Source organism: Mesoplodon bidens (genome assembly GCF_964165515.1).
Source record: "Mesoplodon bidens genome assembly, chromosome: 1".
Taxonomy (NCBI): Eukaryota; Metazoa; Chordata; class Mammalia; order Artiodactyla; family Ziphiidae; genus Mesoplodon; species Mesoplodon bidens.
The window spans coordinates 173,912,886-173,928,377 of NC_138176.1; the positions used below are offsets into that span (position 1 = coordinate 173,912,886).

The following is a 15,492-nucleotide window of genomic DNA, read 5'->3' on the forward strand; positions in this document are numbered from 1 at the left end:
CATAAGAATAAATCTTCTTGACATGGGCCTTGGTAATGATTTTTTAGATATGACAGCTAAAGCATAAGCAACAAAATAAAAAAAATAAACAAGTGGGACTAGATCAAACTAAAACGCTTCCGTATAGCAAAAGAAATAATCAACAAATTAAAAAGACAACCTATGGAATGGGAAAAAATATTTGCAAACCATATATCTGATAAGTGCTTAATGCACTGTTGGTAGAATTGTAAATTGGTACAGCCACTATGGAAAACACTATGGAGGATTCTCATAAGAATAAAAATAGAATTACTATGTGATCCAATAATTCCACTTCTGGTAATATATCTAAAGCAAAAAACCCACTAAATCAAAAAGGTATCTGTATCTCTGTGTTCATAGAAGTGTTATTTACAGTAGCCAAGACATGGAAACAAACTAAGTGTCCACTGATGGATGAATGGATAAAGAAGCTGTGGTATATATATAATGGAGTATTATTCATCCATCAAAAATGAGAAAATCCTACCATTTGAGACAACATGGATGGACCTTGAAGGCATTATGCTAAATGAAATAAGTCAGACAAAGGAAGACAAATACTGTATGATTTCACTTACGTGTGGAATATGAAAAACAAAAACTAAAACAAGAACAAATTTATAGAAAAAGAGATCAGACATGCAGTTACCAGATGTGGAGGGTGGGGGTAGGGGGACAGATAAATGTGGTTAAAATATACAAATTTTGAGTTATAATATAAATAAGTAGTAGGGTTGTAATGTACAATATGATGACTATAGTTAACACTGCTGTATGATGTATAGAATTGATAAGATAGTAAATCCTAAGAATTCTCATCACAAAGAACATTTTTTTCTTTTTTCCCCTTTTCTTCTCTTTTCTTTTTAATGTCCTTATATAATGTAATTTATTTTATTTTTTATTTTTTAACATCTTTATTGGAGTATAATTGCCTTACAATGGTGTGTTAGTTTCTGCTTTATAACAAAATGAATCAGTTATACATATACATATGTTCCCATATCTCTTCCCTCTTGCGTCTCCCTCCCTCCCACCCTCCATATCCCACCCCTCTAGGAGGTCACAAACCACCAAACATATCTCCCTGTACTATGCGGCTGCTTCCCACTAGCTATCTATTTTACGTTTGGTAGTGTATATATGTCCATGCCACTCTCTCAGTTTGTCACAGCTTACCCTTCCCCCTCCCCGTATCCTCAAGTCCATTCTCTAGTAGGTCTGTGTCTTTATTCCTGTCTTGTTTGTAGATTCTTCAGGACCTTTTTTTCCCCTAAGATTCCAAATATATGTGTTAGCATATGGTATTTCTTTCTCTCTTTCTGACTTACTTCACTCTGTATGACAGACTCGAGGTCCATCCACCTCACTACAAATAACTCAGTTTCATTCCTTTTTATGGCTGAGTAATATTCCATTGTATATATGTGCCACATCTTCTTTATCCATGCATCTGTCAATGGACACTTCGGTTGCATCCATGTCCTGGCTATTGTAAATAGAGCTGCAATGAACATTTTGGTACATGACTCTTTTTGAATTATGGTTTTCTCAGGGTATATGCCCAGTAGTGGGATTACTGGGTCGTATGGTAGTTCTATTTGTAGTTTTTAAAGAAACCTCCATACTGTTCTCCATAGTGGCTGTATCAATTTATATTCCCACCAACAATGCAAGAGGGTTCCCTTTTCTCCACACCATCTCCAGCATTTATTTTTTGTAGATTTTTTGATGATGGCCATTCTGACTGGTGTGAGGTGATACCTCATTGTAGTTTTGATTTGCATTTCTCTAATGATTAATGATGTTGAGCATTCTTTCATGTGTTTGTTGGCAATCTGTATATCTTCTTTGGAGAAATGTCTATTTATGTCTTCTGCCCATTTTTGGATTGGGTTGTTTGATTTTTTTGTTATTGAGCTGCATGAGCTGCTTGTAAATCTTGGAGATTAATCCTTTGTCAGTTGCTTCATTTGCAAATATTTTCTCCCATTCTGAGGGTTGTCTTTTGGTCTTGTTTATGGTTTCCTTTGCTGTGCAAAAGCTTTGAAGTTTCATTAGGTCCCATTTGTTTATTTTTGTTTTTATTTCCATTTCTCTAGGAGGTAGGTCAAAAAGGATCTTGCTGTGATTTATGTCATAGAGTGTTCTGCCTATGTTTTCCTCTAAGAGTTTGATAGTGTCTGGTCTTACATTTAGGTCTTTAATCCATTTTGAGTTTATTTTTGTGTATGGTGTTAGGGAGTGTTCTAATTTCATACTTTTACATGTACCTGTCCAGTTTTCCCAGCAACACTTATTGAAGAGGCTGTCTTTTCTCCACTGTATATTTTTGACTCCTTTATCAAAGATAAGTTGACCATATGTGCATGGGTTTATCTCTGGGCTTTCTATGCTGTTCCATTGATCTATATTTCTGGTTTTGTGCCAGTACCATACTGTCTTCATTACTGTAGCTTTGTAGTATAGTCTGAAGTCAGGGAGTCTGATTCCTCCAGCTCCGTTTTTCGTTCTCAAGATTGCTTTGGCTATTTGGGGTCTTTTCTGTTTCCATACAAATTGTGAAATTTTTTGTTCTAGTTCTGTGAAAAATGCCCTTGGTAGTTTGATAGGGATTGCATTGAATCGGTAGATTGCTTTGGATAGTATAGTCATTTTCACAATGTTGATTCTTCCAATCCAAGAACATGGTATATCTCTCCATCTATTTGTATCATCTTTAATTTCTTTCATCAGTGTCTTATAATTTTCTGCATACAGGTCTTCTGTCTCCTTAGGTAGGTTTATTCCTAGATATTTTCCTCTTTTTGTTGCAATGGTAAATGGGAGTGTTTACTTAATTTCCCTTTCAGATTTTTCATCAGTAGTGTATAGGAATGCCAGAGATTTCTGTGCATTAATGTTGTATTCTGCTACTTTACCAAATTCATTGATTAGCTCTAGTAGTTTTGTGGTAGCATCCTTAGGATTCTCTATGTATAGTATCATGTCATCTGCAAACAGTGACAGCTTTACTTCTTTTTTTCCGATTTGGATTCCTTTTATTTCTTTTTCTTCTCTGATTGCTATGGCTAAAACTTCCAAAACTATGTTGAATAAGAGTGGTGAGAATGGGCAACCTTGTCTTGTTCTTGATATTAGTGGAAATGCTTTCAGTTTTTCACCACTGAGGACGATGTTGGCTGTGGGTTTGTCATATATGGACTTTATTATGTTGAGGAGAGTTCCTTCTATGCCTACTTTCTGCAGGGTTTTTATCATAAATGGGTGTTGAATTTTGTCGAAAGCTTTTTCTGCATCTATTGAGATGATCATATGGTTTTTCTCCTTCAATTTGTTAATATGGTGTATCACGGTTATGCAATATGTTGCAATATATTGATATGCAATATATTGATATGCATATATTGAAGAATCCTTGCATTCCTGGAATAAACCCCACTTGATCATGGTGTATGATCCTTTTAATGTGCTGTTGGATTCTGTTTGCTAGTATTTTGTTGAGAATTATTGCATCTATGTTCATCAGTGATATTGGTCTGTAGTTTTCTTTCTTTTGTGACTGCTTTGTCTGGTTTTGGTATCCGGGTGATGGTGGCCTCGTAGAATGAGTCTGGGGGTGTTCCTCCCTCTGCTATATTTTGGAAGAGTTTGAGAAGGAAAGGTGTTAACTCTTCTCGATGTTTGATAGAATTCGCCTGTGAAGTCATCTGGTCCTGGGCTTTTGTTTGTTGGAAGATTTTTTATCACAGTTTCAATTTCAGTGCTTGTGATTGGTCTGTTCATATTTTCTGTTTCTTCCTGGTTCCGCCTCGGCAGGCTGTGCATTTGTAAGAATTTGTCCATTTCTTCCAGGTTGTCCATTTTATTGGCATAGAGTTGCTTATAGTAATCTCTCATGATCCTTTGTATTTCTGAAGTGACAGTTGTTACTTCTCCGTTTTCATTTCTAATTCTATTGATTTGAGTCTTCTCCCTTTTTTGTTTGATGAGTCTGGCTAATGGTTTATCAATTTTGTTTATCTCCTCAAAGACCAGCTTTTAGTGTTATTGATGTTTGCTATCATTTCCTTCATTTCTTTTTCATTTCTTTCTGATCTGATCTTTATGATTTCTTTCCTTCTGCTAACTTTGGGTTTTTTTTTTGTTTGTTCTTCTTTCCCTAATTGCTTTAGCTGCAAGGTTAGGTGGTTTATTTGAGATGTTTCCTGTTTCTTAAGGTAGGATTGTATTGCTATAAACTTCCTTGTTAGAACTGCTTTTGCTGCATCACATAGGTTTTGGGTCGTTGTGTCTCCATTGTCATTTGTTTCTAGGTATATTTTTTTAGTAATTTATTTATTTATTTTTGCTGTGTTGGGTCTTCGTTTCTGTGTGAGGGCTTTCTCTAGTTGTGGCGAGCAGGGGCCACTCTTCATGGTGGTGCGCAGGCCTCTCACTATCATGGCCTCTCTTGTTGCGGAGCTTAGGCTCCAGATGTGCAGGCTCAGTAGTTGTGGCTCACGGGCCTAGTTGCTCCGTGGCATGTGGGATCCTCCCAGACCAGGGCTTGAACCCTTGTCCCCTGCATTAGCAGGCAGATTCTCAACCACTGCGCCACCAGGGAAGTCCTCTAGGTATTTTTTTGATTTCCTTGTTGATTTCTTCAGAGGTCACTTGGTTATTAAGTAGTGAATTGTTTAGCCTCCATGTGTTTGTATTTTTTACAGATCTTTTCCTGTAATTGATATCTAGTCTCAGCGCTGTTGTCAGAAAAGATACTTGATACGATTTCAATATTCTTAAATTTACCAAGGCTTGATTTGTGACCCAAGAGATGATCTATCCTGGAGAATATTCCATAAGCACTTGATAAAAATGTGTATTCTGTTGTTTTTGGATGGAATGTCCTATAAATATCAATTAAGTCCATCTTGTTTAATGTATCATTTAAGGTTTGTGTTTCCTTATTTATTTTCATTTTGGATGATCTGTGCATTGGTGAAAGTGGGGTGTTAAAGTCCCCTACTATGATTGTGTTACTGTCGATTTCCCCTTTTATGGCTGTTAGCATTTGCCTTATATATTGAGATGCTCCTATGTTGGGTGCATAAATATTTACAATTGTTATATCTTCTTCTTGGATCAATCCCTTGATCATTATGTAGTGTCCTTCTTTGTCTCTTGTAATAATAGTCTTTATTTTAAAGTCTATTTTTTCTGATATGAGAATTGCTACTCCAGCTTTCTTTTGATTTCCATTTTCATGGAATATCTTTTTCCATCCCCTCACTTTCAGTCTGTATGTGTCCCTAGGTCTGAAGTGGGTCTCTTGTAGACAGCATATATATGGGTCTTGTTTTTGTATCCATTCAGCCAGTCTGTGTCTTTTGGTGGGAGCATTTAATCCATTTCCATTTAAGGTAATTATCGATATGTATGTTCCTATTACCATTTTCTTAATTGTTTTGGGTTTGTTATCATAGGTCTTTTCCTTCTCTTGTGTGTCTTACCTAGAGAAGTTCCTTTAGCATTTGTTGTAAAGCTGGTTTGGTGGTGCTGAGCTCTCTCAGCTTTTGCTTGTCTGTAAAGGTTTTAATTTCTCCATCAAATCTGAATGAGATCCTTGCTGGGTAGAGTAATATTGGTTGTAGGGTTTTCTCCTTCATCACTTTAAATATGTCCTGCCACTCCCTTCTGGTTTGCAGAGTTTCTGCTGAAAGATCAACTGTTAACCTTATGGGGATTCCCTTGTGTGTTATTTGTTGTTTTTTCCTTGCTGCTTTTAATATGTTTTCTTTGTATTTAATTTTTGATAGTTTGATTAATATGTGTCTTGGCCTGTTTCTCCTTGGATTTATCCTGTATGGGACACTCTGTGCTTCCTGGACTTGATTAACTATTTCCTTTCCCATATTAGGGAACTTTTCATCTCTAATCTCTTCCAATATTTTCTCAGTCCCTTTCTTTTTCTTTTCTACTTCTGCGACCCCTATAATTTGAATGTTCGTGCGTTTCATGTTGTCCCAGAGGTCTGTGAGACTGTCCTCTGTTCTTTTCATTCTTTTTTCTTTATTCTGCTCTGCAGTAGTTATTTCCACTATTTTATCTCCCAGGTCACTTATCCGTTCTTCTGCCTCAGTTATTCTGCTATTTATCTCTTATAGAGTAGTTTTAATTTCATTTATTGTGTTGTTCATTATTGCTTGTTTCCTCTTTAGTTCTTTTATGTTCTTTTTAAATGTTTCTTGTATTTATTCTCTTTCCAAGATTTTGGATCATCTTTACTATCATTATTCTGAATTCTTTTTCAGGTAGACTGACTATCTCCTCTTCATTTTTTAGGTCTCTTGGGTTTTTACCTTGCTCCTTCATCTGCTGTGTGTTTTTCTGTCTTCTCATTTTGCTTATCTTACTGTATTTGGGGTCTCCTTTTTGCAATCTGCAGGTTCATAGTTCCCATTGTTTTTGGTGTTTGTCCCCAGTGGCTAAGGTTGGCTCAGTGGGTTGTGTAGGTGTCCAGTGGAGGGGACTAGTGCCTTGTTCTGGTGGATGAGGCTGTATCTTGTCTTTCCTGGTGGGCAGGTCCACGTCTGGTGGTGTGTTTTGGGGTGTCTGTGGCCTTATTATGATTTTAGGCAGACTCTCTGCTAATGGAAGGGGCTGTGTTCCTGATTTGATAGTTTTTTGGCCTAGGGTGTCCAGCAGTGTAGCTTGCTGGTCGTTGAGTGCAGCTGGGTCTTGGTGTTGAGATGGAGATCTCTGGGAGAGTTTCGCCATTTGATATTACATGGATCTGGGAGGTCTCTTGTGGACCAGTGTCCTGAACTTGGCTCTCCCAACTCAGAGGCACAGCATGGACTACTGGCTGGAGCACCAAAAGCCTTTCATCCACACGGCTCAGAATAAAAGGGAGAAAAAATAGAAAGCAAGAAAGAGAATAAAATAAAATAAAGTAAGATAAAATAAAGTTATTAAAATAAAAAATAATTATTAAGAAAAAAAATTTTTTAAGGAAAAAAAAAAGAAAAAAATACGGACGGACAGAACCCTCGGACAAATGGTGAAAGCTAAGCTATACAGACAAAATCTCACCCAGAAGCATACATATACACACTCACAAAAAGAGGAAAAGGGGAAAAAATACTATATCTTGCTCCCAAAGTCCACCTCCTCAATTTGGGATGACTTGTTTTCTATTCAGGTATTCCACAGATGCAAGGTACATCAAGTTTTTTGTGGCGTTTTAATACGCTGCTTCTGAGGCTTTTGGGAGAAATTTCCCTTTCTCTTCTTTGTTAGAACATCTCCCGGGGTTCAGCTTTGGATTTGGCCCCGCCTCTGCGTGTAGGTCGCTTGAAGGTGTCTGTTTCTGCCCAGACAGGAGGGTTTAAAGGAGCAGCTGACTAGGGGGCTCTGGCTCACTCAGGCCGCGGGGAGGGAGGGGTACGGAGTGCGGAGTGAGCCTCTGGTGGCAGAGGCTGGCGTGACGTTGCACCAGCCTGAGGCACACCGTGCGTTCTCCCGGGGAAGTTGTCCCTGGATCACGGGACCTTGGCAGTGGCGGCCTGCACAGGCTCCCAGGAGGGGAGGTGTGGATCATGACCTGTGCTTGCACACAGCCTTCTTGGTAGCTGCAGCGGCAGCCTTAGCGTCTCATGCCCGTCTCTGGGGTCCGCGCTGATAGCCGTGACTCGCGCCTGTCTCTGGAGCTCCTTTAAGCGGCACTGTTAATCCCCTCTCCTCGCGCACCAGGAAACAAAGAGGGAAGAAAAAGTCTCTTGCCTCTTCGGCAGCTCGAGACTTTTTCCCGGACTCCCTCCAGGCTAGCCGTGGCGCACTAGCCCCTTTCAGGCTGTGTTCACACCGCCAACCCCCGTCCTCTGCCTGCGATCCGACCTAAGCCGGAGCATCAGCTCCCAGGCCCCACCCGCCCCGGCGGGGGAGCAGACAAGCCTCTCGGGCTGGTGAGTGCTGGTCGGCACCGATCCGCTTTGCCCTCCGCACCCCTGTTGCTGTGCTCTCCTCCGTGGCTCTGAAGCTTCCCCCTCCGCCACCTGCAGTCTCCACCCGCGAAGGGCCTTCCTAGTGTGTGGCAACCTTTCCTCCTTCACGGCTCCCTCCCAGAGGTGCAGGTCCCGTCCCTATCCTTCTGTCTCTGTTTGTTCTTTTTCCTTTTGCCCTACCCAGGTACGTGGGGAGTTTCTTGCCTTTTGGGAGGTTTGAGGTCTTCTGCCAGAGTTCAGTGGGTGTTCTATAGGAGCAGTTCCACGTGTAGGTGTATTTCTGATGTATCTGTGGGGAGGAAGGTGATCGCGTTTCACTCTTCGACCATCTTCTCAATTCTCCTCTTTTCTTTTTATTGTATCTGTATGAGATGATGAATGTTAGCTGAACCTACTGTGATAATTACTTCACAATATGTATAAATTAAACCATCATGCTGTATGCCTTAAACTTATACAGTGATGTATGCCAATTATTTCTCAACATACTGGAAAAAGAACTTACTAAAAAAAGGGGGGCCTGGTAAAATAAGTTGTAGTATATCAATAAAAAGTAACTTTATTAAAGCATTAAAAAGAATGACAATACCAGCTAATTAAGTCTTTAACTAAGTTCCAACCACTGCTCTCATTTAATCTTCATAAAAATTGTAGGTATTATTATTAGCTCCATTTACAGTGGAGAAAAATGAAACATAAAGAGGCTAAGTGGCTCCTGCCCACACTGTTAAGTTCTTTGCTCTATTGCCTCGTGGTCATCTGTATCCCAATGTGAAAAGAAAATAAGTTGATAAGTGAAAAGAACAAATTGTAGAAAGTTTTTAGTATAATACTGTTTGTGAGAAGAATCTATATCTTCTATATGTTCCTTTTATAACATATAATACCTATCTATGTTTTCTCTTGACATAAAATCTTTCAAATATATGAATGTATATGAATATATGTGAATATGCTAATAAAACATAATATGAATTTATAAGTGTACATGTATACATATGCCCCCACATAATACATACATTCATAAAAAATTTCTAGATAGATATACAAGAAGTTAATGGATGTTTTTGGGATTAGTATGGAGACAAAAAAAATTGCACTCTATACTCTTTAGTATGGTGAATTATTTAAAAGTAATGAGTCACATATTGTTTTCATAATAAAAGTAAGTTTAAATTGAAAAATTTAAAAAATAATGGATGTGGTAAATCTTTAACAATTATGTTACTGGAGTGGGGTAAATAGGGACTTTTGCTTGTCATTTTATACCTTTCTGAACTGTGAACTTTGGAAAATAAATGAGTACCTGTTACTTTTATAATAAAACATTTTAAATGAAAAAAACCTTAAAAATTGTGACTATATTTCTGTAACAAGTACTATGAAAGATTATTTCTGTGACTAAGTGTAGGGTATAGTTTGTTCATTATATTGACAGTTTAGAATAAATCTGCCTATGTTAAACTTTTATCAGAGATCTGCTGTCTTACTGTCTTAAAGGCTAGCTCTTTTCTAGCATCCATTGAATTTGAAAGTAACTCAGTGAAGATTTACCTTATTTTTATAAACAAGATTGTTTCCGATTGAAGTCTTAGTAATGAAACCTTTCACAGCAAATGAGATTCAGCAAATGCAGAAGTTGACAGCAGTTTTATTAGATGCTGCTAGTCAATTGAGCACAATTTTCTTGTGGGAAAATGGTATCCCGCTTCTTAAACTCCAGAGCGTTTATCAAAAACAAATGTCAGTTTGAAACTGCATTGTTTATTAAGAGACAATGTTCTAGTGCCAAGTGACAGTATTTTAATATTATCCTTAGTCATGGAATGTACTTGGAATTAGGTTGGATGATAAATGCTGCAACAGGCACAAGTGAAATTAAAGTATAATTTATTTGGGATTATGTGTTTCAGGTGAAGCTCTGAAAGTATCAGCTGAGAGATTTGCAGATGATCCCTGTTATCTCCCCAAAAGGGAGGCTGTGGTTCAAGCTGCCCGTGCCTTGTTGGCTGCAGTTACCAGACTCCTTATCCTCGCAGATATGATTGATGTCATGTGTCTCTTGCAGCACGTGTCAGCTGTAAGTAAAAGATGGCTTAGTTTACCTTGGCATTGTTCTCACTTATAATTCCATTTTCTGAACCTGGCATCAATCCAAGCGCATCCCGGCCTCACTCACATTTCTTAATGTCACCCATCAGAAGATGACTGGATTGGGTTGTGAAACTAATGCATACTTGACAAGAATGAAGCCAGAAGTTAGTCTTAAAGCCAGTGGGAGACTGAAAAACAGAAGATGACTTACTGATAAGGAAATGGCTAGGAGAAAGTTCTAGGCTTTTGACCATTTAAATTATTATGCCCTATATAAATATATAAATAAATATATAGTAACAATTATATAGATAATATAGAAAACAAATATGTAAATATAAATAATTTGAGAATGAGAAACTTTAAAGCTTAAGGCATGTGGAAGCTTATCCTAGTTTGTATATGAAAACTACTTTGCCAGCTCCTCTTGATCTAAGATAAACAGTGCATGTTTGCAGGTAGTCTGTGTTGTCTGTAGTAATCCATTATGAAAATGTATAAGTGGATTTAATAAGAGTAAAGAATATATTTTAACTAGGAGAGACTACAAAGGCAGCAAGATATCTTGTTTGTTTTATTTTGTTAGACAAAACCATTTAGCAGAAGCTTAGTAGAAGGAGACTTTTATTTCAGCCTTTTTCACTTTCTTAATTTATTTAGTTTGACCAAGTCATTAATAGTGTCTAGATGAAAAGGTTGCAAAGAACCCTTTGGAGTCACTGCTCTTTCTCCTACTTTAAATAGGACCCTTGCTTTTCTATTCATAAATACATCTGCATTTTCATAAAGGCGCTTGATGACTGTAGTATCACTACGTTATTAGGCAAATGATGACCTTGTCTGATTGACCTTCTTGTCAAAATCATTTTCTCTAATTGCTAAGCTAAACCTTTTTAAAAAATCTTTCTCTTACTTACTAATGTTTGTTTTAACCCTAAAGTAGAGTGACCTTTCCTTTATACTTTCAGATTCCTTTTCTTTTGATAGTTTTATTACTGCAAAAAGGCAATTTGGCACCTTTTTACTGTAGCTGTTGTTTAAGTAGCTTTTCAGGAAAGGGATTAGTTCTCATCACTAGCAACTATCTACCAATAGATTTTTGAACAATGTTTTTGTTACTTGGCTACTGGCTTGTTGGATACCTTAAACAAATCCCTGAACATTTCTGAGATTCATTTTTATATGTGAATATAGACACTAATAAATGCTATAACCAGAAGAGACCATGAAAGATTAAATGCCAGGTAATTCCTAGTTCCGATGACCCAGTATTTCCTATGTTTTAACTATAGATTTGTTGGGATAGGCAGAATGAAAGGCTTTGGTAAGGTGAAAATTACTGCCTTTATAATCAATTAGGAGGTAACTGTATATATATAAGACCACAAGCACCTTCACTACCTTTTCAATTGAGTGGCACTAACTACTAGGCACAGTGCTAGGTAATGCACATATCATTCAGATGAAGCAGGAGGTAATTGTAGATCAAAAAAATCAAAGTACTGTTTTTGCAATAAAAATTATACTTAATAGTTATTGAATTTTTATAATGGGCCAAGAAATGTGAGGGATTATCTCCTTTAATTCAACCTCACAACAGCCGAGTGATTACGATTCCTATTTTATAGATGAAAAAAAAAAAAAAAACCTGAGGCACATCGAATTTAAGAAGCTTGCTCAAGGTGATAGGATAAAAACAACTTTTGGAACTTACTACCCCAGGGGTTAGAACAGCTTTTACTATAAAGAGCTTTCAGAAATGTTTAGACAAGTTCATGGGCCTATAACAGATTGTTAAGGGAATTTAGGTATGTCAGGGGGAGGAGGCATTATTAATTCTAGCTATTCTTTCCCACATATATTGGTTCCTCATCAGAGCCTGAACTTGGGCTAGATCATTTAAATCACTTATAAGTATTTGTAATACAACACTGATATTTCACCTATGAAAAAGGGAAGACCTTTGTGGTAAATTGTGATAGTTTTTTATTGTTTCATCCTTATAAAAATTTATATTTGAATTGTATTATTAAACTAAATTCTTTCAAGGTTTCACATAGAATGAAGGCAAATTGAAAAAATTTTTTGGAGATTAAGATTAGAATTATTTAGCCCAATATTCCCCTAAAAGTATTCTGCAGAACCTGTCTTATAAATATGCAACATGAAAAAAAGTTTTTATTATGGTCAATGCTGCACACTGAAATTCCCTTTGAATGTTTTTGATGCACATTAGCATTAAAGTTGGTGAGAAATATTGAAGCAAAGAAACTTGATTAACTTTGCTTAACCCAGAGTTTCCCAAATTTCTTGACCCAAGAACTCTTCTATAATCTACTAATCCTGGAACATTCTCAGACCATACATTGGAATATAGTGGCTTAGAATATTTTTAATGTTTATGGTTCTATTAAATTTCTACTTAGAATGAAAAAATCGTAGTGGAGAAACTTCAGTGCCCTTCTACTCTAGTATCTTACTGAAGTAGATAGACACTCCTACAATATGCGATACACACAACTGTCTAACAATATGTGCGATCACTTACTGTGATAGCAATCTCAATTCTGTGAGACAGTGAAGCAGATAGTGGATAATTCTAATTGCTGAACACACTTTTCTCAAACTGAGCTTAAAGCTGCGTCCCTGCTATTTCCATTCACTGCTTCTAGTTTACTTTCTGGAGAAACACAGAATCAAGGCAATAGGAAAATGCATTTTTCAAGTAACTGATGGTTACTCTTAGGACTTACATATGTCTTCTCTTATTTAAGCTAAAAATTTCTTGACCTTTGAACATTCCTTATATGACAGTTTCAGACTACTCTGGATACTCTAGAATTTCCATGTCTTGTATGATCTTGTTTCAGTCTTTTTTTTTTTTAACATCTTTATTGGAGTATAATTGCTTTACAATGGTGTGTTAGTTTCTGCTTTATAACGAAGTGAATCAACTATACATATACATATATCCCCATATCTCCTCCCTCTTGCGTCTCCCTCCCATCGTCCTTATTCCATCTCTCTAGGTGGTCACAAAGCACCGATCTGATCTCCCTGTGCCATGCAGCTGCTTCCCACTAGCTATCCATTTTACATTTGGTAGTGTATATATGTCCATGCCACTCTCTCACTTTGTCTGAGCTTACACTTGCCCCTCCCCGTGTCCTCAAGTCCATTCTCTACGTCTGCGTCTTTATTCCTGTCCTGCACCTAGGTTCTTCAGAACCATTTTTCTTTTTTTTTTTAGATCCCATATATATGTGTTAGCATATGGTATTTGTTTTTCTCTTTCTGACTTATTTCACTCTGTATGACAGACTCTAGGTCCATCCACCTCACTACAAATAACTCAGTTTCGTTTCTTTTTATGGCTGAGTAATATTCCATTGTATATATGTGCCACATCTTCTTTACCCATTCATCTGTCGATGGACACTTAGGTTGCTTCCATGTCCTGGCTATTGTAAATAGAGCTGCAATGAACATTGTGGTACATGGCTCTTTTTGAATTATGGTTTTCTCAGGGTATATGCCCAATAGTGGGAATGCTGGGTCGTATGGAAGTTCTATTTTTAGTTTTTTAAGGAACCTCCATACTGTTCTCCATAGTGGCTGTATAAATTTACATTCCCACCAACAATGCAAGAGGGTTCCCTTTTCTCCATACCCTCTCCAGCATTTATTTTTTGTAGATTTTTTGATGATGGCCATTCTGACTGGTGTGAGGTGATACCTCATTGTAGTTTTGATTTGCATTTCTCTAATGATTAGTGATGTTGAGCATCCTTTCATGTGTTTGTTGGCAATCTGTATACCTTCTTTGGAGAAATGTCTATTTAGGTCTTCTGCCCATTTTTGGATTGGGTTGTTTGTTTTTTTGTTATTGAGCTGCATGAGCTGCTTGTAAATCTTGGAGATTAATCCTTTGTCAGTTGCTTCATTTGCAAATATTTTCTCCCATTCTGAGGGTTGTCTTTTGGTCTTGTTTATGGTTTCCTTCGCTGTGCAAAAGCTTTTAAGGTTTTTGATGTAGTTTAACACTGTAAGCAGATTTGTTTTATGGTTTAAGTTTGAAAACTTCAGTGTCCGGACTCCCTGGGTGTCTGCTTGTGCTGCTGTCATTTTATTATGCGCATGGTGTCTTGTCTTCTCATGTGAATGGCTATCTTTGTATATTAAATGTTACCTCTTCTGGAGCTTATATCAGGAAATTCCACAGTGTTTTGTTAGCTCTTTGATGTTTTTAACATGAAGTATTTTACATTTCATCAAATTTTGTTAGTTTTCTTTAGCAGAGGGTTGAATTGTGGCTTACTAATTTGCTAATATAAGAATCCAAAATCCCCCAAATCATCTCTGTAAATCCTTTCCTATGCATATTCTAGATAGGTAACTGCCATAAAATGTTGAAATCAAAACATCTTGAAATAAAAACAAATGCTTTCATGTGAACATTCCATATTATACTTGGACAGATACCTCCCTGATTAATGTCCAGTATTATCTTACCTATTATGATAGCCTTGTCATTCTGTTGGTTCTTACTGATTTTGTGAGCAATAAAAACCTCCAAGTCTCTGAACTCAGACTACTTTTAATCTAGATCTTCCTCCTCTGATACTAGTTTTATTTTTTAAATGTAAAGGGTGATGTTATATTTATATTCATTGCATTTTATCTTCTTTTTTATTTTCTTTTATTTTTTTATTAGTTTCTGCTTTATAACAAAGTGAATCAATCATACATATACATCTGTTCCCACATCCCTTCCCTCATGCATCTCCCTCCCTCCCACCTTCCCCATCCCACCCCTCAAGGCAGTCACAAAGCACCGAGCTGATCTCCCTGTGCTCTGCGGCTGCTTCCCACTATCTATCTACCTTTCGTTTGGTAGTGTATATATGTCCATGCCTCTCTTTTGCTTTGTCACAGCTTACCCTTCCCCCTCCCCATATCCTCAAGTCCATTCTCAAGTAGGTCTGTGTCTTTATTCCCGTTTAACCCCTAGGTTCTTCATGACATTTTTTTTTTAAATTCCATATATATGTGTTAGCATACGGTATTTGTCTTTCTCTTTCTGACTTATTTCACTCTGTAGGACAGACTCTAGGTCTATCCACCTCATTACAAATAGCTCAGTTTCGTTTCTTTTTATGGCTGAGTAATATTCCATTGTATATATGTGCCACATCTTCTTTATCCATTCATCCGATGATGGACACTTAGGTTGTTTCCAGCTCCGGGCTATTGTGAATAGAGCTGCAATGAACATTTTGGTACATGTCTCTTTTTGAATTATGGTTTTCTCAGGGTATATGCCTAGTAGTGGGATTGCTGGATCATATGGTAGTTCTATTTGTAGTTTTTTAAGGAACCTCCATACTGT

General features: G+C 37.2%; 1 protein-coding gene across 1 annotated transcript in view; it reads left to right on the forward strand.

Annotated features, from left to right (window-relative positions):
- The window catches only part of CTNNA3 (catenin alpha 3), a 1,660,471-nt gene that overhangs the window by 151,588 nt on the left and 1,493,391 nt on the right, over positions 1–15,492 (forward strand). The window contains exon 4 of the mRNA XM_081238023.1: positions 9,923–10,089. Within this exon, the coding sequence (XP_081094149.1) occupies positions 9,923–10,089 (167 nt within the window). The remainder of the gene's footprint in view (positions 1–9,922; positions 10,090–15,492) is intronic.